At 45.9% G+C, this 24,868-nt stretch overlaps 1 protein-coding gene across 4 annotated transcripts; it reads right to left on the bottom strand.

The window, feature by feature from the left end:
- Window positions 1-381: 381 nt before the first annotated feature.
- On the bottom strand, window positions 382-24,810 carry PACSIN3 (protein kinase C and casein kinase substrate in neurons 3). Of its 4 annotated transcripts, none has more exons than XM_063158936.1 (12): window positions 24,688-24,810; window positions 12,488-12,573; window positions 10,947-11,047; window positions 10,360-10,516; window positions 9,358-9,593; window positions 8,803-8,958; window positions 8,080-8,255; window positions 7,165-7,285; window positions 6,571-6,701; window positions 5,851-5,916; window positions 5,184-5,344; window positions 382-3,630 (listed from the first exon to the last, which is right to left on the bottom strand). In XM_063158936.1, exons 3-12 carry the CDS (start codon window positions 10,998-11,000, stop codon window positions 3,515-3,517), a joined length of 1,374 nt encoding a protein of 457 aa, XP_063015006.1. In that variant the 5' UTR covers window positions 11,001-11,047; window positions 12,488-12,573; window positions 24,688-24,810; the 3' UTR covers window positions 382-3,514. The 4 variants fall into 4 exon arrangements, with proteins under 4 accessions (XP_063015006.1, XP_063015005.1, XP_063015008.1 ...); XM_063158935.1 differs by lacking the exon at window positions 24,688-24,810 and adding an exon at window positions 24,396-24,486; XM_063158938.1 differs by lacking the exons at window positions 5,851-5,916; window positions 24,688-24,810 and adding an exon at window positions 24,396-24,486.
- Window positions 24,811-24,868: the final 58 nt, after the last annotated feature.

The following is a 24,868-nucleotide window of genomic DNA, read 5'->3' as shown; positions in this document are numbered from 1 at the left end:
CAAGCAAAACAGCCACAAGGACACAGGGGATGGGAAGTGGGATGGAAAGTAAACTAAAGCAGAAATGGCCCCAAGCTCCAGGCAGGGCTGTGGGAGTGCCACCCAGAGCTGGAGGCTAACCACAACTCAGCTGCTATCCCACTGCACAGCTGGCCTGTGGGCTCTGTGACCCAGATTTTGCCTACAGGGCAAAACCTTTACTGGGTTAGGCGAGCTCAGCTGCCACTTTGGGGAAATGGGTGTGATCTGTTATAGATAATCTTTAACTTCCTCTTCCTACAAGATTCATCAACAGGAAATTCAAGCTTTGCATGATAGTTCCAAAATTCTTTTCCAGGAAGATGCCAGAACCAAATGAATTATCTGCTAACCACAGGTGTATGTGCTTTCCACAAGGAATGGCTTTATTAAAAAATAAAATATGACTAGATAATTATTCACTCTGTTAGCCCATCAGGCACAGAGGTGCATTTGTATTTTTTTTTTACAAAAACCATGGGGGAAGAACAGGCTTCACTGGCCTTCTGGAATTCAGGCACAGCAATTAGTTTCTGTGTACATGTCTCTGTTCACACACAAAACTTTTGGCATGGCACGGAAGTTTCAACTAGAACCTTTGTGGCTAACAAAACCTCATTTGCTTCTGTGGAAAACCAAGTATCCAGGTAGAGCTATTACTTTAATAAAAGATCATTAGATGTGGGTTGGTTTGGGGTTGTTTTTTAATCCTTCCCTCCAGCTAGATCTTTACTTCACAGGCTCTCTTTTACTAATCCAGATGGTTTTGGGTAGCCAGGACTAAGTGTCATGCCTGTTTCTGAGCTATAGTCCAACCAAGCAATTTTTCATTCTCAATGTATTGTCTGCTGTCCATTACTTCAGCTCTTGGCAGGAATTTCTGATGTGCAAACAGTCCTTAGAGAACTTGTTCACATAAGATACAGTATGTCACAATTTCTGGAAACCTTCAAGCAGTCCACTATAATCAGGTGGTCATGTTTTCCTAGGACAAACAAGTCTGTTCAGACTTTGTCCTGTGGAATTTCAGGTTGTACTGTAATCAGAGGTTCTGTTCACTGGATATTTCTGTCCTTTAGCATGTTATGGCCACACTTACCTCCATCCCTAATTACAGCCTGACTAGAACTCAAATAGAGTTAGAAGTAAATTTTCAATGTCATCCTCTGTAGCTCCCTTCTACCATTTTTTGACCTTACATGAAAGTCTAGCATTAGTGTTTGAAATATGCAGGTTAATCAGGGAAACTTCAGTATTGTTTACAGGACATCTCAGGTCACTTTATTGCTGTTTTAATCTCAGCTCTCTTAGAAGGCTGGCAGACTCTCTTCACATTCACGTGTGCTAAGACAAAGGAGCAACAAATCATTCCAGTGTGGGTCAGCAAGTGGAACACTTGCAATTACTGCACAACACTTATTATATTTTTACCTGGGACACAGAACTGAGAGCAGACTGGATCTTTAAATAAATCCAAGTGCTTATACACCAACATGTCCAATTACATGGCATAAGCTTAGAGGCATCTTCAGATACTGAACCTAGGCTAACTAAATTCATAGCTAAATCCAGGCATTTTTAATGTGTTGCTTAGCTATTTAATTGCCTTTTGGAAATACTTTCTCTTTTATTGAAAAATGACATAATAGACTCTGAGCAAAATGCTTTAGCCTTTTTCTTTTAGGTTGCCTCTTCCCCATCCATGAACTACTTTGCTAGGGATATTACAAGCAAAACTTTCCAACTGTAAGTTTCTGTGGTCTCCCATTTCTTTGTCCATGGCAAACTACATTCAAGGCATGCAGTATGCTGTAAAAGGTTAATTTCTGTTGTCAGCCAGGCAGTGAGATATTTGTGATACTTTAATCTTCATAAATTAAGTGTTTGAATATCTATCCTCTCCTCTGTTTCAGTCTACATTTTGGTTTACTAGCTGCTGTTAACACAATACTGGCCATTTAATCTTGATGTTCACCCATGACTTAAGCCTTTTTCCAAACAGCTCTGAAGCAGTTCACTCCAAGTGGCTGGTGGAGGCTCAGCTGAGTTCTGTGAGTCTGACTGAGCCAGGTCACTCACACATGCTAGGCCAGAATAAGAATGTCACTACAGAAGGTTACTACAAACTCAAAATGCATTTCAGCAGCAGTTTCAGGCAGATGTACTAAGTAAGCCATTTTTAAGCAACTGCTTGTTTGCCTTTGTTTCTCTGGCAATGGGAGATTTTCCAGTTTTTTGTTCCCTCAAGCTCTTGGGTTAATCAGTCCCTATGTTGGAATATACAGAGCACTAGGATCAGGTCTTCCCAGCAGCCTCACAGGCTTTCAAAGGCATGAGGACAGGTGAGATAAAGATGTTGGATACATCCTCCCTGCTGAATGGCACTTAACAACTGGGCATAAGTGCACTTGCAGCAATTCAGGACAAAAAGGGGAGTTACCCCTCTATAGGTCATTTGTGCTAGCCAGCAGGCAACTTCCACAGTGCAACCCTCATCACAGTGCAGGGGTCTTTGGCAAAGCAGGGAGTGCACTTCTAGCCCTGTGTAAGCCAAGAAGATATTGGAAAGGAAAAAAAGAGGGTCTCTGCTGTGCACTAAGTGCTCTTGAAGAGAGGTATAGCCAAAATAATCTAGATGCATTAGAAACCCCAACATACACAAGTCAATTTAGGAATCCTAAGCAGAACAGCACTGGAACGTGGCTGTCATTTTAAAACCAGCCTTCATGTGTCAAAGACCATTCTAGTTCAGGGAGCATTCAGTCAGCTCCAACTTGCTGCACAAGAGGTCTGTTCAGAACTCATTAGCCTGAACAGCCACACCATGCAGGACAGAAGCTTCTTTCTCGTGTGCCTCAGCTATACTATCACTCATTCCTGGGGTTATCCCAATAAAAATAAGCGCAGTGAAAAGGGATGTTCAGGTTGTAGCTGTGCAACTTTAACAGCTGTCTTGTCAGGGAAGCCAACAAGCTTGCAGGTGGGGGATACTGAAAACTTATAAAATATATGGGAGAATAGAGAGCTTTCTGCCAGTCAGCTTGATGGAGCTAAAAAGGGGAAACAATAGAAGAAGTTCCTTATTACACTGCATATCAAAAATTCATTGAACAGGAAGCCTGGAGGCAGGGCAGACCTCAACAGCCAATGCACTATGGATGCATGTGCACTGAAGTCAAGGAAGTATGCTTTCTCTCTTTTATAGAGCTCCATGAAAACACCTCCTTTCACTCAGTTCAAGTCAAAAGGGTCTGCTTCTTTCTGCACTCCTACACTACTGTAGTGCTCAGAAAAGTCTTTATTCATCCTTGTTTATTTTTTAGAAAATCCCTACAGATCTAGATGTTTAAATGAAGCATTAGTTACATGGAATATGTGCCTTTAAAGTCCAGAAGCTGCTGGATATACTGCAAAGGTGGGTTGGGGCCAGGAGTGACCCAGTGACCTCTGCAGGAGATGCTGGTATGGCTGTGAGGCACTGGTGGGGCAGCAGCAATCATGATCCAACCTTCTCAACATAATTGGCAGGATAGAGTCCAACTTGACCAGTGAGAAGTCGGCCTTTGCACCAGCCCTGCTCATCTTCCTCACTAATCTTCATTAGTTCTTCACCTAAAAGTAAGAACAGTCATTAGGAGGCAGCCTTGAGAAAGGTAGCATGGCATTTACCCACCTAAGATGACTTTATAAAAACCAAGACTATTGGTCTCAATCATCACACTCTTCTCCTCTTATCATAATGCAGTTTAATCAAAGCCAGAATCACTGATCTCTTCAGTATTTATACTCAGTACTATTACCTTGGCCAAGGAACTTAAACAGACCTTCACTTCTATTCAGCATCAGAAATCTTTTGGCCCTATAGTTCTGCCTGCTTTTCTCTCCCTAAGGAACATGCTTACAAACCAGAGTTATCAGATACATCTGAGACATTTTTTTCTTAGTGGCTCCTCTGATAGGCAAGTGGGGAGGAAATTCAAGAAGCTGCTAAGCTCTGGCTGGTAGGACCCAAAATGTCTATTCCATGATGGAGTATCTGGTTTGGCCAGTAAGGCATGAGATCAACGGATTTCTCAGACTAGGAAAGACCTTTAACATTCCCACATCAACTTTGGGAGGGGCAGAAAGATCCCCTCCTCAACCAATAGAAGGTCATACTTCTGCCAGAGAGGGAGGTCTGACTGCATCAATGGGCACATCCCACATTGGCAGAGTCTCAGAAAGTCACTTAATAAAGTTCCTTAATGGTATATGTTGCTCAGAGCTGACTCAAAAAGGAGATGACTACAGCTAACAAGTCATACCCCATTTCATCCGCTGAGTGGAAAGAAAGAACAAAGTCAAGTTCTAGAGCACCCATATTGCAGGATATTTCAAAGCAACAAGTTAATGTTAGAAAGTTTACTAGTATGGTAACACTGCAGCACAGATATTGGCCTCAGGCACAAGGCCCTGCTATGGAAGGACTTCAGTGACTTCCAGTGGGTGTGTTTTGGAGAGCTACAGCAGAGAGATACCATGTAAAACTCAAAACAAGCAAGATCACAGACACTCCCAAGATCATGATGTCCACTTGAAGATGAGAGGAGGGCACATGAAAACTTAAATTTAACTGAAGGAAGATAAGGGGACAGGTCTGTTTGCTCCAGCACTCAATCCTCTGCTGCAGGCCAGGATCTCCATTCATGAGATACCCATTTTGAGCAACAGTTGGCATAGCTGTTTTTTGCCAGCTGACCTCTGCCTTCAATAGTACATGTCAGTCATGTGAGCTTCTCCCAAAATATCTATCTTCTCATTATTTGAAAAGACAATCCAGAACAGCCGGGTAATTTTTATATCAATGGTGCAAGGGAGAAACATTTAATAAAGGTTCAAGACACAATTCAGAATAAATGCCCTAAGAAGAGGCAGGGGTCTGTTCTCCCTGCACTCTGACCAAGGCCTAGGCAGTCTCTTGCCATGTGGCCTCACTACCTTGTGGTCTAGAAAAAGCTGGATTTCCCACTGTGTCATCCACCTTGAAGGACCTGGCAGTGGTCAGACCAAGGGAAGAATAAAGGTCAGTTTTCAAGTGGACATCCAATTCTTACAGAGTGTTGCAATCATTCATTGAGCCCAAGTGAGGACAGGGGAAGGTTAGTAAGAGATTGGTGCTTCTGTACCTGCTTTAAAGCTCAGCTCATCAGCCTCCTGTCCCGTGTAATCATAGAGCGCTCGTACGCGTACACCTGGTACCTTCAGGTCTTCCTCATGCCCGTTGGCATCCAGGCACTTCTTGGGAGTGTCCTCATCTGACCACTCTGAAATGTCTTCCTTCCCTCCACTGTGTGTGGAAGGTGAGAGGGGACAAGATGGTTGTTAGTGGATTGATCTTTCACCAACCTCCTCCTGAGTCATGCACCACCCTGACTCCCCCTGAGACTGCTACAGGACAGGGCGCAAGAGGCCCAAAAGTCAAGCAAGGGCAAACAGGGAAGAGAGATCCCAGGACATAATAGATTTTGTTGAGAGCACCCTAGCATTAGAACCCTGAGGGCCAGGAGGATAACTCACTGTCAAAGTATTTTTACACACACACACTGCTCATGACCTCCTCCTAGTCTAGCAGACCTTCTTATACAAGGAAGGCCAGTCCTAACTGGACAGCCCAGCTGCATCCAGAATTGTTCCAGCCAAGAATAAGACAGAGAGGAAAAGCTGTGTTTTGCATCCTCACGAGATGTCTGGAATTATGTTTTCCAAGTCAGGGACAAGAGCAGAGAGGAAGAGCAGGAGAAGACAGACACCTGGAACCCAAAAAACCCTGCAGAGGCTATGTTCCATACTAACTTCACATGGGTTGGTGCCTTCAGGGTGTCATAGAAGAGACTGTTCTGCTCCTCTTGATAGGAAAACCTGTAGATTGGCAAATAGGCCCCTTGAATCCAGTTAACTGTGAAATACAGCAGTGGCCTTGAAAAATCTCTATATCCCCATTCTTCTCTGCTCAGTTCACTTCTTCTCTGCTCAGCCAGAGTCTACCTTTTAAACCAGGACAGCTACTGTAACAGTAGTTTGAGTCTGTTTTGCTTCTCCCTATTCTCCAGGCTTGCCTCCTGGCAAGGGAAGCAGCTATACTCAAACTTGTCAGGTACTGCTCAGTACCATACCAGGGAAAAACAATAAGAATTTGTTACCTTCATTTAGGAAACCACACAACCCCCAACTTTTCTCACCCTGTCTGGGAGGAAGAACTGGGGAAATGCATGCCAGAATCAGACAGCACTAGCCAGACTGGGCTAAATCTTTTCACTAGAAGGATCTTTACCAGGAAAGCATTTTGTGAGGCAGAATGTGCTAGACAAAAAATCCCAACAAAACAAACCCAAAACCAAACAGCTACCCTAAACAGCATTTTCTACATGGCCTTTTCCAGAGTGCCACAGGTAAGGCCATGGGCAAGAGACAGGAAATTAAAGAAGAGATTCCTCTTATCAACCCAACTCATTCACGACCCTAGGCAGGACTGTACTTTTCCTAACATGATGTATCCCAGAATTCAGCCTTTACCTTGTCTGCAGAGGGGTCTGTGAGACAACACCATCTCGTGCAGGCAAAATGCTGGTCAGTGTGACATCATCAGCCATCTTGCCACTCTTCTCCTTCTTGGTGATTTGCCTCTGTGTTTCAAGGGACCATTCCTGTCCAGGGAAAACCAGTAATACCATCAAAGCCACTCAGATAGAAACACTCTGCATCTTTTCTACCCAATACAGAACAACAGAAGACAAGGTTGTACTTCAGTAGCAGCTGAAGTGGTCAGCTCAACAGCCTTGCTGGTATAGCAGGCTCATTTCTGTTGAATCCCAAGGTGCAACATGAGAGGCTGTGAGAAAATCATCCCAGAGAGCTGTCCCATGGTCCTGAGCACCACCTCCTGTTCTCTGACCCTGCAGTTGGATGGCTGGAGTATAGCTTGGCAGCCTGTGTGTGCCCCTTTGGGCAGCAGACAGCTTGCAACACAACAATTTCAGAAGAGCCCAACATCCTGAGCCTGCTGAGCAAAGACATGGTCTTTCCAACACAAGACTAGCAACGGCCAGTTTCAGCTGAGCAGCTAATTGTTTGGAAATAGCATTACCAGAGTCTAGAATGCCACCCCACCTCAAACTGAGGCCAATTCATCGCCATGCCCGGTCCATGAGTGTTGCGCCACCACTTCAGGTCCTCCTGGTTGTCTGCAGCCATGATGACTTGGTGGAGATCCCGATACAATGCATGAAAGCTGCAACCAGAACAGACAGAACCACCACTAATCAAATCCCTCAGCAGCTTCCCAAAAGTCAAGTAGGAAGGAAGAGATTAACCTCATGCACAATTACATAGCATCCTCAATCCCACAGGATTGAGCACCACCTATTCAGCCCTAGGAAAACACAGCCTCCCTTTCTGGAGAGTCAGCCTGGCAAACGGGACGGGCTTGTTTGGTGTGGCAGTGCCTAACAAGTGCCAGCAGAGCTCATTAAGTGAGCACTGAAATAACTTGGCACACTCTCACACATGGACAGGGAGGTGGCTCAGATTTGTTGTCTATACCATAGAAAGGGCAGAGAAGATTTTTGGCAGTGCCTGTTACCCCTGTGTAATGTCTGCTAGGGCAACTCGTGGGCATTACTTCACAAAAGGTCTCTCTACTAAGGGCAAAATAGGAATGGAATAACCCTCAACACCAGATGGCAACAGAGTTACTACATTCCTTAGCCTGGGATTACATACATAGCTACATGAAGCTTTTCATAGCATAGAAGTACACACACAGGACAGTACTGGAGACTAGTGAAAAAGGAAGTGTTCAAAGGCAGAAAATCCTCTCTGGGGAGCATGGTGCTGCCAACAATCACAGACCCCAGCACTGGTCACCCTACAGAGACCAAATGCCAATTCTAATATACACTTCAAAGGGGAAGAAGTGAGATCTGCCTGATGCAAGCAGCTTCCAGACACCCCAGAACTGGCACCCCTCACCAGAGCCTAAGCACTCCAGGCTGGCAGGATTCCCCTCTGCATGGGGGCCAGTACCTTTCACTGGTGGAGAGGTTGAGATGCTGGTGCAGATTCAGAAGCATCTCCTTGAAGAAGCACAATCGCTTGCGCTCTGCCTCCTGACAGCCCTCAAACACTTGCTCCATGTCCTCCATGTAGCGGGGATTGTAGCGATTCAATTCTTCCAGCATCTTCTCATACTGATCCTTGCACTGTAGCAGGAACACAGCAATGGTGAGATGCGTTGCCCTGATGGCAAAGAAGTAACAACCCTTCCTACTCTGGCTTGGGACTGGTCAGTTTTTTCCCCCCTGCACTGTGGAAAAAATACACCAAAGAATTAAGAAATCCCACAGCTGATGTGCCAGTCCATTGCTCTCCTAATATTCTTGGAAGTTCTCTGTTTTTCCTTACTACTCTCTTTCATACAGGACCTTCCACACATTCCCTCTTGTGGAGAGGCAAATCAGGTATTTTTGGTAGCCAGGTCTTCAGCTCTACAGGTTCCACTCCCTGCACCAAATCCCCTACACTTTTTTCCTTTTTTATTTAAATTCATGTATAAATTAGGATCTTGCATAACTCCAAAGACCAAGATCTTAGTTACTGAAGTCTCAGTCTAGCTCACTAAAACCTCAGATGATGGGATTTCACATCTTACAGGCTTCAGCTGAGTAATTTCACAGAGGGACATTGCCACCAATGCTTTTCCTTGAAAGGAGTGTCCTTGTGACCCCCATCCACAGAACACACACACACCTTCTCAGCCTCCTGAGTGCACTTCTCTACACGCTCCTGCAACTTGCGCATCTGCTCCTGTGAGACAGACGAGTCTGCCTTGGCATGATTCTCCCTTGTATGGGCCGTTTTCTCCTCCTTCCGGGCTGCATGATAGTTTTTCTTAGAAGTCTCCACCTGCAGGAGAAGGGATGCAGAAAAAGCTGTGATCCTGCACACACTGATCCTCCAATACTCAGAGAAGGCATGTTAACATTTGTTAGAGTCTGCAGCAACCTAACAGGAATGCCAGTTCAACATTTAGTAAACAATGCTTCAGTGGGAAGTGGTACCTTCAAATGATCTCTTTTTCAGTGCTCACCTGCTGTGCAGGAATACAAAACCTGTTACCAAAGTCTTCCTATATGGGAAGGAAGTTATAAAACCACAAGAACATGAGATCCTCGAGATATCCATCCTTCTCTGGGAATTGTCTGCTACTCTGGCTAACCTAGGTTTGTTTGCCCAGTGGCTCTTGAAATCAGGCAGCCAGCTCAACTACCCTTATCTCTCTTTCCCCATTCACACTTTGCTTACATCTTTCATCTTCTTCACCCAGGGCTTCTGGGCTTTGCGGAACCCATCCTCTGCATCCTTTGTTTCCTTGAAGCCTCCAATCATCTGCTTGTGGTAGGCCTCCTTCTGCCAGGCCTTGATCTTATCGGAATCTTCACCAGCCAGGTGGTTCCGGACAGCCAAGTGAATTTCACTCAGTTTGTCTGCAGCTGTCAGGAAGGCATGCCAGGCCTTTTCCAGAGTACCATACTGTGGACCTGCAGGAACAAGCACCAGAGAGACTCTTATACCTACTGCCCCCAGAACGGAATGCAAAATCTCTTCCTCTTGCATCTACCAGTATGGAGTCACTTCCCCATCCAACAAGTCAGCACTGACTGGTCTCCACATTTCCACCAGGCAGCATCTGGACTGGCTGTTAGAGCTGGATGAGGTGGGCATTTCTTTGGGCAGCTTCAACTGTCCCAGACGGTGCCTGCTAGGAGAAGGGCTCTGTAGAAAAAAATCCCTTCCCAAATCTGGCTTAGGCTTCAGAGCAGAGAGCAGCATTAATTAATGACTGAGGCTACGCTTCTGCTCCACAGACCAGCAGGTCCTTTGGGACAGCTGTCCCATTGTCTCCTGTTACTTTGTGAGACACTATCAGTTTGAACACACTGCCACTAAATCACAGCATTAGTAGTTATTCTAAGACTGGAGGAGAAGACAGCTAAGACATCCTTAAAGGGGGTATCTCCAGATTGATTTAAGACATGGACTGCCCAAAGACTTGCCAAACTAAGCACAAAGTTTCTTAATTTTTAATAACCATGCAAATGGCAAGAGAACACATCTCCAAGTGAATCAGAGGACTGACTCAAAAATAGGCAAATACACAAAATAGACACCCAAGAAAGTTACCCCCCTTCCGGGGGAAAGCAAGCCTGTCCCTCAAGGAAGCAATGTCACCTCAGTAAAAGATAGCACTCAAAGAGGGGAATGCAATGACTGCTTCCTGTTCCCAGTCTGATATGCCAACTTTACCTCTCTCCACATTGGTCCTCCACTTACGGGACCATTCTGTGAGCTGCTGGGCATAGTTCTTCTCTATCTTGGCTCGCTCCTGGAAGCAGGAGATAAGGTCATTGCAGAGCCGGTAGCCATCGTCCACACGTTTCACTGTCCGCTTGTAGTTCCCAGCCTGCAATGTCACACAGCATCATCCTTTAGACCACACTGACTTTACATTGCTACAGTACATACAAGAGCAGGTCCATCATTGCATGGGGAGGGAACATGGGTCCTTCTGAAGCATCTGGGCTCAGACCCTCCTCTGGCTGTCTCAGGCAGACACAGCACTGGAGGGAAGAAGCTGAGATGCTTTGCTTGCTTCTCTCACAGCTCAGATCAATGTCAGCTGAACAAGGAACTCTCATTCCACAGTATCTATGGAAGAAAGACTCACTACTCCCTGCAGTAACACACAGCATGGCACTGAACCTTCCCACAGCTCCTCCCTTCCACTCCTCAAGGGCAACATGTCACCACAGACCTGGAACTCAACCCAATTCCACCAGTGGGTGGTAAGATGACACTCCTACCTCCCTCACATTCCAATTATCCTTCCTTACCTCCCAGAAACTGCCCCCAGGAGCTTCCCCGCCAGCATCATCTTCTGATGACATCACCCTTTTTTTCTTGCAGCAGAGAATGTTTGCAGATTTCAGTTAACCTGAGAAGAGAGAAAAGTGATTTCCATCATAGCACTGGCTGAGCCTTTGCAGACAGCATAGTTCTCCATGGCTCTTGGAGCTGGAGGAGCCCAACTTGCTGCCCTTCAGTCAAGTAGTGTCATCAGTGCCACTCTAGCTGCAGATGGCAAGGTCCAGCAAAGATGCCCAGGGCTGAACTGGCCTCCTCCCTCCCTGCAGACAAGAGGCCTCCTTGGCAGGCCTGTAACACATTGGGAAAGTTGTGGAAGACAATCTTGCCAGCCTTGGCTGTGCAGATATCAGACATGCTCATGAATCCAACACTCTTCAGCAGCACCAAATACTTCGGCAGAGATTCTGTTCTTAACCAAAGCCCTGTAGATGGTAACAGAAGCTGAGGTAGCTAAAGCTATTTAAAATCTGCCTTGAAAAACTTTAAATAAAGTCTTGTGTCAATGGAGATGACTCCAGCTTCCCAGTATGACTCAGGATTACAGGATTACAACCGACTGGGGAAAACAAGGTTGAGCAGTCAGCAGCCAGGCATGTCTTGAATGGGGAGGAGCCCTATAAGCTGCCCACCAGCTGAACTGGGCTTGAGCAGAAGTACAGAAATGTGCTGGGGCATACCCAGCCAAACAGCAGCACAGCACAGTTACCCATCAGCACTGCTTCCCTAGAAACATCCCTGCACAGCTGCTCTCTTCACTGCACTCACTGCATTAGGCTCAACATCTAGATTGGAAGGTGAAAGGTTCCTGTCATTCTCTGCTGTGTTAGAACTTCTGCCCATTCCCCTGTGCTAGCCTGCACTGCCAGTTTGTTCCTGATGTGGTATGGAGCCATGAATTCCTTGGGGAGAGGTTCAGGGTTGTTCTTGTGCAAGAGTGAGAGAAGGAGTAACAGGACCCAAGCGCAGTCACTTGCTGACAAACCCAGTTCTTTTCAGATGAGCCCAGGTTAATGCAGCATGCATGGCCTTTGCTGCCACTTCTCCTCTTGCACATTCCTAGTTATAAAAAGCTTCCCTCACACCCCAGAGAGGTATCTGCTCATTCTGCCAGCCCACAGAGCACACAGCAGAGAAGATCAGGTCAAGAGTCCACATCTCCCACCTCACGCAAATCCTTCTTGGTGGCGTGAGCTGCACAGTGAAGTGCCCCAACCCAGACTTCAGGAATTTCCCAATTTGCCCAGAGTCATCCCATGGAGTGTGTCAGAAGTGTATTAGTGCTGTTCCATTAGCCTTCTTCAGAAAGCTGGAAATGCTGAATTCCAGTCACTGAAGCAAGTTGTTAAATGGGATATGACATCCAGGTACACAAACCTTGAAAAATTAATTCCTCCACCATGCCATCAGCTGTCCCTGTCCTCCCTCCCCACATTTGTCATCTGACTGCAAAGCCATCTCACAACCTCCAGGGCATGGAACTCTACTCCTGGCCTCAGTAACTACATACCTGAAAGCTGAAAGCGAGACGCTGCCGCCGAGGAGCAGTGGGAAGCTGGCAAGTGTGCCTCAAGCTCTTCAGACTCTGAAAAAAGACTGGAGGAGACAGAGATGGACACAGTCAGACACTCCTTTGCAGGGATGATGCCTGTTCTGATGCACACAAAGGGGTGTCCCTTTTCTACCAGCCACTTAGGAGGGGCACCCTCTGATATAGCAGCTGCACCCACTGTGCCTCCCGAGATGCCATGTTCCAGCACGTAGCAGAGATGCCAAATCCTTGTGTCACAAGATCTAGCCCCAGAGAGAGTTAAAATAGAAACATGGGGTGGCTGACAGCACTGTGCAGGAAAGGTAGCATCACAACAGCTGAGCACAGGGAATGGCTTGGGCCAGAAAGACCTAAAATAAGCACCCAGGCACCCCACGTGGGGCCTTGCTCCCCCTCACTGGACAGTGTCCAGTTTAGCAAACCCCACTGCCTGCATGCCCTTGCTGCATACACTTTTACACAAAGCTGCCTTTGGAACAAAGAGAGAAGGACACACACATACCTTCTCCAGTCTCTTCTACTAAAGATGAAGATTTATACACAAGTCAAAGAACTTGATAACTCTACATAAAGAGAAAAAGAAAAAGCCACCAAAATGCATATTCTGATCTACAGTTCCTTTAGTACAAGAGCATCTAGCACTGCACTGGTAGAATGTGGCCCTCTAGCAGGAGGGCTCTTTTGTCCCTTGCTTCTGTAAGCTGTTCCCATCTCATTCTCAGAAATACTTTATTTTGCTATATGGTACAGGTAATAGTCATCAGCCTTCCACAGAGCAAAGAGAAGTACAAGGTCTGCAGAAGCTAAGAAAAGCCAGGGCAGAACAAGATATTTTTGTTTATCTCACATTTACATCCCTGGGGATTTACCTCAATCTAAAAAGTTTATTTATTAAAAAAAACAAACAAACAAACAAAAAAAACCAGACAAAAATAACAAAAAACCTCAACTACAGACAAACAAAAAAAAAATCCCTTCTAAGTCATCAGCATGCACTCAGCTGAGGCTAGAAGGTTAGGAGAGCTGAGAGTAGAAACTGCAAAACATGGAAGTTTAGCCAGATGGTAAGACCATTATTGAGAAGAAATGAAAGAAGGTAGGGAAACAGAAGGAAATAAAGAAAAGCAAACTGGGTTTTTGCAAACTATTGACTTTTGGTGAGGAAGGGGAAGGCAAGAGGTTGAGGGGGAATACTTGTGACTCTGAGTTGTCCAGGTCACTGGATTAAAGGTTATGGCTTCCCTGTAGTCCCTGAAAAAAAGGAGACTAAACATTCCTAAAATTGCTACGATTAAAAAAACTTTGTGAAGGTATGTAAAAGTGTATTTAAAACCAATCCTTTCTTTCTTTCTCTTGATGAAGACAGATCAATGATACATGACACATGAACACTGTATCACTTTTTCCACGCTACTCCCCCATCCCCACTTTTTCAGGAAGCAATGAATCACAAACATGCCTTCCATCTCTTCTTTCCTATTCAGGCTGACTACATGGCACTGTAATTTGGGGAGTAAATGTGGAAAGCTGTTGTATGGCAGTATGTTTGTTCATTTGAGGGACAGTCAGGCTAAGCAAACATCCCAAACTCTGAATCCATTCTTTCTGCAGTTTCCATGTTAGAATTTGAGTCACATCTGCTTGCTTTCTCAAGAGTCACAAACTCAAAATAAGCATATTCACTATCACTAACAGGCTCTGAAATATAATAGTAGCTGTGCTGGATCAGACTAAGGTTTATCATGGCCTCATAGCCTTTTTAGACAGCAGCCAAAAGGAGATACCTTCCCTCACTTTGACAACAGAACAAGCATACATGATGCCTCCCTGCATGCTCTCCAAGCCTCTAACCACTTGCTGACAGGAACTTCCCTGAGCTGGATGTGCCACCTATGAATGAGCACTCAACAGATTTCTCTTCCATTAATTTCTTCAACCTACTTTTGAATTCATATGATTTTGCAGCATCTGTAATATCGTGTGCCAAAGCATGCCACAGCTTAAGGCTTTACTGTAGTCATCAGCACAGTAGCTGGGGGGAAAATACAATGAAGTGATATTTCTACAGACTAATCTCCATGACTGAGTAAGCAGTCAGTTGAGTACATATTTCCATAGCAGTTGTAAAGCCTTTATAAAAATCCAGAAAAATCCAGCTTGGTAGAAGCAAAAAGGTCAAAGAACAAGAAGGACCCTTTCCTGCTGGCTTTTTCTGGACTTTACATACTTCATGAGCCCATGTCAGTCAGCAGATCAAATTGGATCTGCATGCAGATATAGGGAAGGTACTTAGTACTGCACAGAGGGGCTGAAAAGAACAGCTGCTGCTGTCACCCTGAGTGAGCCCTGGATGAGCAAGTAGATTGCCAGTCCACCCCTTCATGCCAATCTATTCCTGAAACACCACATGGTGTGAGCCACTAAGTGTTTGAGACCAGGGAAAACCCAGGTTTGATGGGAAAAGTAAATATGTGTGCCAAAGCCTGGACATTGTTTTACAGCAAAGATGACAGGGATACCTCATGGACAGTGTGATTTAGCAAGAGCCACCAAATGATTCAGGAGGGCTGGCAGGGCCTGCACAGTATGAGCTGGAGTTATATTGGATGGACTACAGTTTTGGAGTCTTGTATGTGGGCCAGTACCACACACACGACTCCTCCTGATGCCACTGCCACCTATGCTAAGAGGAGGCTATCTAGCAAATCATATTTGCAGGGCAAAGGAATGTTTATGCCTACCTTCCCACCTTTGTTTATCAGTTCTCAAGAGTTAAGAGCTACTTAAGACCTCACAGCAGCTCCTGCAAGATAAGGTCTCTGAAGAAGAGGGAAAGAGTGACTACATTGTCATTCATTTCACACCTCCAGAGGATTAATGGATAAAGGCATCACAGACACCACTACAACCAGCAACATCAGGCAAATCGAACCATGCAAATGACAGCTACAACTATTTCTGCTTGCTGTGTTAGAAAAGATACCTCCCTTCTTCTCCCACATACCTGCTCTCATTTAGGAGCCAACATGATTATTAGGCCACACCTGCTTTCAACCCCCCATTAAGTTATCAAAAAAATGCTTCTTGTTCTTTAGCTGCAGAAAGATGGAATGGCTCATGACTGTCTCACTGGTACTGAGCTCCACTCAGGAAAATACCTGAGGGCTCATTGTGATAGAGCTGTTTCTACCTTTAAGCCATGTTGTTATTCTCACTCGTGATCCAGTCAGGGACACGTCTCAGACCACAGATCCCTGCCCTCAGACCAAGGTCTCAGGCTAAAACATTCCCTTTCAAAAACATGTGAAATCCATTATGCATTGTAGGGTGTACCCTGTTGCTTCATGCTTTCACAGCATCTGTGCAACAGGGTCCTGATCCACAAAGAAAACTTGTAGATCCAAAAGTAATAATAGCTGTTGTCCATTGAAAGCTTTCCCTCAGGCAGGTAAACCACAGAAATTCTCTTCCATCTAGACCACATTCCAGTACTTCCAGCCTCCAAATGCCCAAGGCACCACTTCTATGCTTGCTTGACTGCCTCCTGAGAGTCCTTATGAGCAGCTGTTTTCCTGAGTTCCCCAAGATCAAACCTCTGAACTCTCCAAGGGATCAAAAGGCTGCAGTCCTGCAGGAATTCATCCACACAAACAAAGCTTGTATATTGCACCAGACAAGGCCTTCTGCTCAACTCCCCTTTCCCCAACTACAACAGCAAATGCTGGATACAGACACATGTAGGAACAAACTGAGTAACATTTATCTAGTAAGTGAGGCTTTGGTGAAGACACGTTTTTATTGTGGATCAATTTCTATATAGGTGCTAATGCCAAGCTAAGCAAAAGTTGTAATCAGTAATAGGTTGCTACTAACCAATTTCCACCTCAAGACAACTACCACCAGAAAGCAGGAATTTGATATTTTCTGCAACCAATTTGTTTGATTCCCTGGTCATTCTTCTGTACAGCACCACAAGGCATTATTTTCCCTCCAAAAACACTGGCACTCATGTATAGGTTGCAGATGAACGTTTCAATCTGAACAATCCAACTACACAGAATGGCAGCCCCTCCTTCCCTTGCAGCATGAAATCCCTTTTTTTTTTCCCTTCTAACTTGTCAGAATGAAACTAGAGAGCTGAAGCCAGGAGGTTCCACGTCACTCCAGCAGTGTAACAAACTCGACTGCTGTTGGTACAGCAGAGCTAGGAAGGTCCCCAACAAGGTCCCCAACAGAGAGAATGAAATGGGGCATGGGACAGGGTGTCCTCTCCAGACTCCCCAGCTCTGGAACTGCACATCCAGTAGCTCTGCACCAGTAACTGGGATGGTATCCAGTAATGTCCTCTCCACTGCCATTATGTAGGCAGTCTGGCATTTATAGGCATACACTCACCTTTCTGAAGAGGGGACAGTTCTTGTCCACTGCTAGAAAGAATGCCAACACAAAGATCCCTCAAAAATTCCCTTAGAGGTATTTATCTTATTGCAGTGTCACACCCTCAGCAGTCACCTGACTGGGAAAGGGACTAAGCCAGTGTTTCCCAGCCTCTCCCTAAGGACTGAAGCCTGCCAGAGCTGTCTAATACAGTTTCAAGGAAGATTTCAGCTCATTTCTCCAGCCAGGGAAAGGTCAGAGAGACAGCAGGCAGAACAGTAACTACACACAGAGGTCACTTACAGAAGCCCATCTCCCAGCCCATGACTCTCTGGAGATCATGTGGCTGTCCACTAGCAAAATTCTCAATGATTATACCAAAATACTAAAACACAGCCAAGATTGAAGAGCTGACCCCCTGAGTCCAGACCACAGCTTCTTTAGCTTAGTCTTCACATTCAGATCAAGTTAATGTACTGATGACAGGCATTCCCCATGTGCCACCCCAAGCTGTTTTCAAAGTGCTCATGCAGAACTCAATCCTTTCTACTGTGAGCTATTCCCTGTCAGCAGCCAAGGCTACAGGACAGGCTTCTACTAATACACTGCTGCTGATCTAGGGGTTAAGATTCCTGGCTGACATAGCTTTACCAGACAGAAACTGTTTTACCAAGAAAAATTTAAAAATCTGCTTTTATTTCCAATATGATGTAGAAGATCTTTAATATTACAGGAACACAGATCTATTCTGGTTAACATGACAGTATGAGACAATGTTAATGAAGGAATGTAGTGGGCTATCAAGGTAAATGTCACATTTTTTCCCAGTTGTTCTTTTTATTTAAAAAAATATCAATCTCAAATACAGAGCTGAAGGAGGGAAAAAGCCAGCAGCAAACCATTGTGTACCATACTCAAACAGGGCAATAGGCTATGTTAATTTTTATTCCAAATGTTGCTGGTATAACTTAAACATGTATGTTGTGTCTATATATTTAGCAGCTGCAGCTGACAGCTTAGTAAGAAGCCACACATACAAGTTACCAGGAACAGCACTACCCTAGCTGCTTTCTTAGACCTGTTAACAGCATCATTCCTGTTCACTCCTTAGTCACAGCATGCCCACTTTCCAGCTCTCACACTCCCTCTCTTACCACTCTCTCAGGGCAATGGTTTAACCCAGGCAGATATGGAGAACCTGTAATTGCTGCTGTCCCACTCTCTGGCCTCTTCACTTGTTTGATTCTATGCTGGATATTGCCCAGGGTACTTCCCACCCTGCTGCATCAGTCTCTGCAAGCAAACACCAAACAGATGCACCTCCCTTTTCTTCAGATGGGACCCCAAACTACTGAAAGTTCTTTCTTCCTAAATCACTGATAAACAGGTGTTTAAAGCTCTAGTAAAAGCTAGTATATCCCTCCTCAGCAGTCTCAATCCACACTGAATGCAAACATTTTCCAGGATTTAATCTACATCTTATCTGGTAATGTTCTTTTCTGCATTTATTAACTGGCAAGATCAATAGCCCATTCTGTAACACAGTTGCCTGGAACTTTAAGTAAAGATAAGTTATTGCAGTAGCAGGTCGGACCAGTCTATCCTCTCCAACTAGGCTTGGAATAAGAAGTTTGGTTTGTTTGGATCTTTACATGAACAACACTTACCCAAACAGAATAAAATGCCCTGGACTCATCTAACCCTGAGTAAAGAAGGCAGAAGCAATAGGGAGTGGTGAGCAGGGGTGTTTCCTATGGTTGTGGATGGGGAGTGGGTAGGGGGATGAACTCCAGTAAGTTCCTGCCACTGGAATATTCTCCTGTGATTGAATCACCTTGCAATGCCAAGAGCAGGGATCAAGTTTACATGAATGCATTAGAAGTCCTAAGGAAGCAGATTGCACTCAATGCAATCAAACTTTGTGGGAGCCACAAGCCAGTTGGCTCCATTCTAACAATGAGCTTCTGGTGGTTTCTTGCTTCACTAGACTGCACAGCAGTCAGAAATCTCCAGCCTTCTCTCCTACCTTCTCCCACTTGGAAGCCACAGTGAGTTTTTAACTCATTTGTAGTTCTGGAGCCTTCTGGGTTTCCTTTACCAACAGTTGTGTTTTCCACTGGCTGCTTTTTGAAAAAGGGGAATGGGAAATAAGAGTTGGAAGAAATTTGTCCTTCAGACCAAATGTGTGACAATCATGGTAAATTATTTCAAAGTACTGCATTTCTTTATCTATGGCTGCATCAAATAGGTTTCTGGTTTTACATGGTAAAAGCTGATTTACTAGAACTGCTTATTATGTGAATACTTTCCTTCCAAATATTCATATAATGGAGACAAAAACATTGAAGATCATCCTCAAGGCATTTCTGAAGTTCATCCAGTTCCCTGAAGAGTTTTGAGTTCCAGTCAGTAGAAGGGAGTGCAACCAACTCCTTGACTTGAGAGCTGAGTAAGATAAAACTGAGTGCCAGAGCATCTCTCATGGTAAAGAAGAATGAGGTTAAAGCATCATACCCGTTGCTTCTGTTCCAGGTGTCATCAGTTCCTCCACTTTGACAGCAAGGCTCTTTTTTCACCAGAGCTAGGTTTATTCTGCAGGAAAATCTAAACTGCATAAAAACAACTGCAACTTAAGGCAGATTTCAATACCATAAGAACTGGAAGGACTGCAGAGTAGCTTTTACACAGAGTCATTTTGCATTTTTTATGGGACCAGATGTGAAAAGAATGCATCCTTTGCTCTGTGGACTGAGGAGAACTTATATTCCCTTCGTAGCATCTGGTTCAAGAAAAGTTTGGCAGATCAGCCACTTGGGAGGCACTCCACTTCTAAACATATTCATACAACTTTCTGACAGATTTCCAGAGATACAGGTAACAAGGTTGAAGTAGGAAAGCCATAAGGAACTGGCCTGCTCTGTGGAGATTCATACTTCATTGAATATTAGAATGGTTTGGCTTGGAATGGACCACAAAGATCATCTAGTTCCATGCCCATGGATGCCACTCATTAGACCAGGTTGTTCAAAACTCCATCCAACCTGGCCTTGAACACTACCAGGGATGGGGCATCCACAATTTCTCTGGGCAACCTGATCTAGCAACACTTTAAGAATTTCTTCATAACATCTAATCTAAATCTCTCCTCTAGTTTAAAAGCATTCCCCCTTGTCTGATCACCATCTGCCCATGGAAAAAGTTGGTCTCCCTCCTTATATAAGCTCCTTTTAAGTACTGAAAGGCTGAAATTCTTCTACTGAAAGGCCACAAATACTTCACACATTCTTCTTGAAGTTCATTGCCCTGCATGTCATGGAGCAGCTTTTATCTACTTTCATAGTATCTGCACAGAATCTGCTCCTTAGTATCAGTAGTGCCTCTTAAAATAAGTTTTTGGATCTCAGGCTGAAAAACAGAACTGTTAACACTTCAGAACAGAACTATTAACACTTCATATCCTAAATTTTATTCAGAATACTTTAGGAGAACACGGGCAAACAGGGCAGGCAGCCCAAAGTACACACGTGACAGGATAGATTTTAATGTTCAGCATCACTGGAATGTCAGTTGCTTTCTCAGTCCACTGCCCAAAGGAATGATTTCAGTTTCTGGTCCTCAAGATTCACCCTGACATGTGAGGAAAGAACACTGGAAGGCTTTTTAAAAAAAAACCACAAGCACAACAAAGCAATCCAGTGGGCTTCATTCCCCTGCAAGGCTTCCTGAAGCAGCTCAAAACCCTAGCTGTTTGCTTGCATTGGAGTAGAAGCCTGCTGGAGTCAACAGCAAGGTTTCCCATGGGTTACCATAGCTCACCAGTCCTTGTCCAAGGCAGAGCTGACTGAAAACATCAAGAAGCAGAAGTAAATACTTTCAATCATTCAAGGGGTCAAATGTGCTACATCTTCTCTCAATCATCCATGAAAGCTTCTTGCCCTTGTCAGAAAAAGCAAGGCCACTTCAGAGCTCTGCAGAGCAGTACTGCAGCTGGTGCAGCTCAGCACCCTCAGGAGTGGGAGAGGTTTGGCTCAGCAGCAGGGGTACTGTACTGAGGGATGGCAGCAAGTTACTACCAACAGCAAATCACCTGTAGGTGACTGAAAGGACTATGTCCCTGAGAGCCCAGAAGGCAAGTACTGGGTCTTCCTGCAAACAGGAGAGACACAGTTTGGGCGAGCTCACAGTAGGGACAGGACTGAGGAGGCTGAAGGCTTGCCAGCACTGTTACTTATGGCTTGCCTGCAGCAATTCTAACTCCTCTAGCCTGGAAAAACTTAGTTGTAATAAATAGAGTCCTACCACAGTCACCTATTAAGAGAGCATAAAATCCCATACAAACCTAATGCCTCTGGATCCAGGCCCCCAGTACCATGGAGATCTCTCACATGCCTTTTCAACAAACTACAGTGCCCAGTGGCAATCACTAGATTTAACACACAAATTCCAACTATCCCAAGTCTGAAAGGCTCATTCCCATCGTCCCATTCACAGCAAGGAGAAACCAGTGAAGGCTCAAATGTGATTAGGATGCCAGTCACATTTACTGCCTTACAGCAGTGCCCAGCTACTGGAGACTAATGTACCATTATTGAAACAAAGCTGGATGATTACAGCAGAGGATGCACCAGGTTCTTTGTACAACCTTTTCCTTTGTGCTGCTGGAAAAACTTGTGCCCAAACAGTCAAGAATGCATTTTGATGCTAACTTACAGCCATCACCATGCTGCAGGGTAGTGGCAAAAAGCAACCACTTGAACAGCTTCTTAACTGCTTCAAGGATGCCAAGCTCTTTTTTAATTCTTCAAAGAGCAAAATCCTAAATTCTTTGTGAAAACTTCCAGATACAGCAGTCACTGTTTTCTGACCCATCCACTGAAGTCTTAGACTAAATATTAAGGGTTTTTTAAAATCTATCTGTCACAGTTGCCTCTCACAGAGTACCCTCTACACCCATTGCACTGAGTAACTAGTGATAAAACAGCTTGCCTGATCACAAAGTCTGTTTTAAAAAGATAAGAGCTCCTTAAAGGGCTTAAACAGCTCTTGTATTGTTCAGGCATTTCCCCATGAACTCTCAAGAGCAGCCCAAATTCACAGATCACTGATCAGCTGATGGCAAAAATAGAGGCAGTTTATTAATGCTCTCTGATCAAGAGTATAGCTTTTTCCACTCAGGCTATAAGCAGATACTTTTAGCTTTTGTTCAATCCCTGGATGCTAGCCATGACACAGACCAAACAGTTCAAACACCAACTGAATAATCACCGGCCCTTGAGATGGCCAGAATAAAGAATATACAGTGTTTGCCCTGCTTGCTGATATCATGAGTTCTGACAGAAGCTCACATCACCCCGTTGTGGTGGTAAAGGCATTCTTACAGCTTTGCATCTCCTAAGAAGTCCCATTATTGTATTACTGTATATATATTTTTGTATTGCATATTTATATTGTGTACATATATATACATTACATAATATATATGTATATATAATTGTATTATTGATATATATATGCATGCATGCGTGTAAATATACATTGATTCTCTGATACATATTTATTTTCTTTTTCTTGTAAATTTATGAGCATCCAGGGAAAGCCCAGAAGATTCAGGCTAGGTCTTGTAAAATCCACAAAAACCTAAAATGACTAAAACCACCAATCATTATCCTGTGAAGAAATTAATTTGGGTCCATAAAATTTTCAGGCTTTTATGACTTGGTTACACACATGGTCTGCCAGTGACCTGCAGCATTTTGGTGCAGTCCAGCCACACACAAGCCTATTCACTTGTTGACATTTGATAATAGAGTTTCAGGTGGGCAGTTGTTCTCGCCCATACACATGGGTGATACACTCAGGTTACTGTTTTTTTTCAGCTTGAGAAGACAGTCTTCACCTGAACAAGTGCAGGCAAGCCAGAGAAGCTCAAACACACAGATCAGAAGAAAAAAATTAAAAAGCCAGTAAAGCAATACAATGGACCAGGCACAAAACAGGGAAAGCAGCAGGCAGCTGATCAAGCTCACACATTCATTCTGTTCCAAGCTGTAACTCAAAGGACAATCTAGTAAATATTTTAGGGAACTTCTAGAGAAATACCATTAATTACACAAAACACTATCAAAGCAGACTCCATCTCACACAAAGCACGTTGTGGACTTCAGGGAAAGGTGAATCCTTACATGAAAGAATGTGCCCAGTTACACAACTCATGGGCAGAAGCTCGACTTTGACTCCACCCAAAGACCAGCTCACACCTGGAGCATGGAGTATCGGGACCCTGTCATTTTAGCCCACACACTGCAGTTGTGCATTCTGCTCTCATTCCTTCCCGAGAATGACTTGAGTCACCCACTGTAAGGCTTAGTGACACTTCAACGTCAGGGTGGAGTGGGAGGCTCTGCTTGGGTTCTGTACTGCAATCAATTACCCTCGTATCAGAAATTCCTTTGTGCGAATTAGACCGGCAGCTGATTTGAAAGAGAGAGCAGTTCACTTCCAGTTTCAGGAAACAGGGAGCACCAGTTCTATAAGGTGGGTCAAAGAGTGAACAAAAAGGCCAGACTACTTCCTAGGGCCAGGAACAAGTGTCTGGCGGTGGTCAGCTAACCTCACCCGCCCCACCAAGCCTGAGCCTTCTTGCATACCTGAAGAACTGAAGCAAGGAAGGAACACATAGTTGGCACAGAAAGTGGTGGAACAGGTTAATGCGTTTGGGCCACGCTAGCTTCACTTATCGATAGCTTTGCAGAGACCGTGGAACCCTCCTCCCATGCCCAGTGACAAATCAGACTGTCTTCTCAAGCGCTGGATATTCAGGCCCACTAATACCCTCCCTGTTTATCAGCTTTCTCCTGCCCTAGGCTGGAGAGGACACGGTAACCCCAGCAGCCTGCCAGGGGCCCGGTGACACAGCCACAGGCAGCACCCCTGGTGCCTGTCCCTCGCCCTCCCCTCCCTGCTGTCGGCAGCCAGAAGAGAGGAAGAGGACGAACGAGGACAGAACTATCCCGTCTGCCGAACTTCTCCATTCAGCTGCCCCCTGCCCGAGTGCGGCTCACAGACCGCCAACAAGGACACCGGAGACAAGGGACTGCAGCCCCGCTAGCACGGGCCCCGGCGCGGCCCCTTTCCCAGGGGGTCCTGGGAAGCCGCTTTATCCCCACTCTGCACAGCGCTGCCAGCGCCCGCGGCTCCGGTTTCAGAGTGGGAAGCGGCTCTGCGCGGATCCGGCACAAAGAGGCCCCTGTCCCCGCGGCGGAGCGGAGGCGCGGGCTCCAGAGGGAGGGGGAGCCTCGGCAGCCCCCAGTGACGGGGCGGCGACAGCGGGCCGGCCCCGGGAGGCCGGCGGCGGGGCACCCGGCGAAGCTTAGGAACGCAAAGGGAGCGAAACTCTGGCAAGAGCTTCTCCAGCCCCTCGCGAACAACCCGCCGGGACCGCAGCCCTGCCGCACTTCCCAGCCCCGCGCGCCGCCGCTCCCGCACCTACCGGGGGTCTCCGCTGCGCCTCCAGACGAACCGCACCGTGCCGCCTCCCAGTCCCCTCCTGCCCACAGCCAGCGCCCAGCCGGGTACCGCCTCCCCCACCCGCCCCCTTTCCATGAGGAAACTTTTCCCTCGCAGTTGCCAGCGCGTCCCGAGACGCGCTGCCCGCCGCGGGAAGGCGGCGCCGGGACCAGGACGGGCTCCGCCGCCAGGACCCCCGGCACCCCACGGGGCACAGGACCGAAAGGCGCCGGGCCCGGGAGAGCGGAGCCCACAGCCGTGACCCAGCCGCTTACCTCGCAGGCGGCGTGGCACGGCGGCACGCTCGGCAGGCAGCGGCCACTTGGGGGAGGGAGCGGTTGAGCCCTCCCCCTATTTCAACCGCGGGAGTCGGGGGTCCCGCCCCGCCTCCAGCAGCGCCCGCGGGGCGGGCCCAGGCTCCGGGCGCTCCGATGGCAGCGGCGGGGCAGCTTCGGC

Source organism: Melospiza melodia, chromosome 6 (genome assembly GCF_035770615.1).
Source record: "Melospiza melodia melodia isolate bMelMel2 chromosome 6, bMelMel2.pri, whole genome shotgun sequence".
Lineage (NCBI taxonomy): Eukaryota > Metazoa > Chordata > Aves > Passeriformes > Passerellidae > Melospiza > Melospiza melodia.
The sequence above is the reverse complement of the archived record's forward strand: the minus strand, read 5'-3'. Positions and strand labels throughout refer to the sequence as shown.

Bases quoted from the DNA above. Each gene is read 5' to 3' on its own strand.
- PACSIN3 (XM_063158936.1), bottom strand. From the start codon at position 11,000: ATGTCATCAGAAGATGATGCTGGCGGGGAAGCTCCTGGGGGCAGTTTC. The intron at 10,517-10,946 runs GTAAGGAAGGAT...GTGACATTGCAG, and splicing joins CTGGGGGCAGTTTCTGGGAG to GCTGGGAACTACAAGCGGAC. The intron at 7,286-8,079 runs GTACTGGCCCCC...TTCTGGTTGCAG, and splicing joins AACCTCTCCACCAGTGAAAG to CTTTCATGCATTGTATCGGG.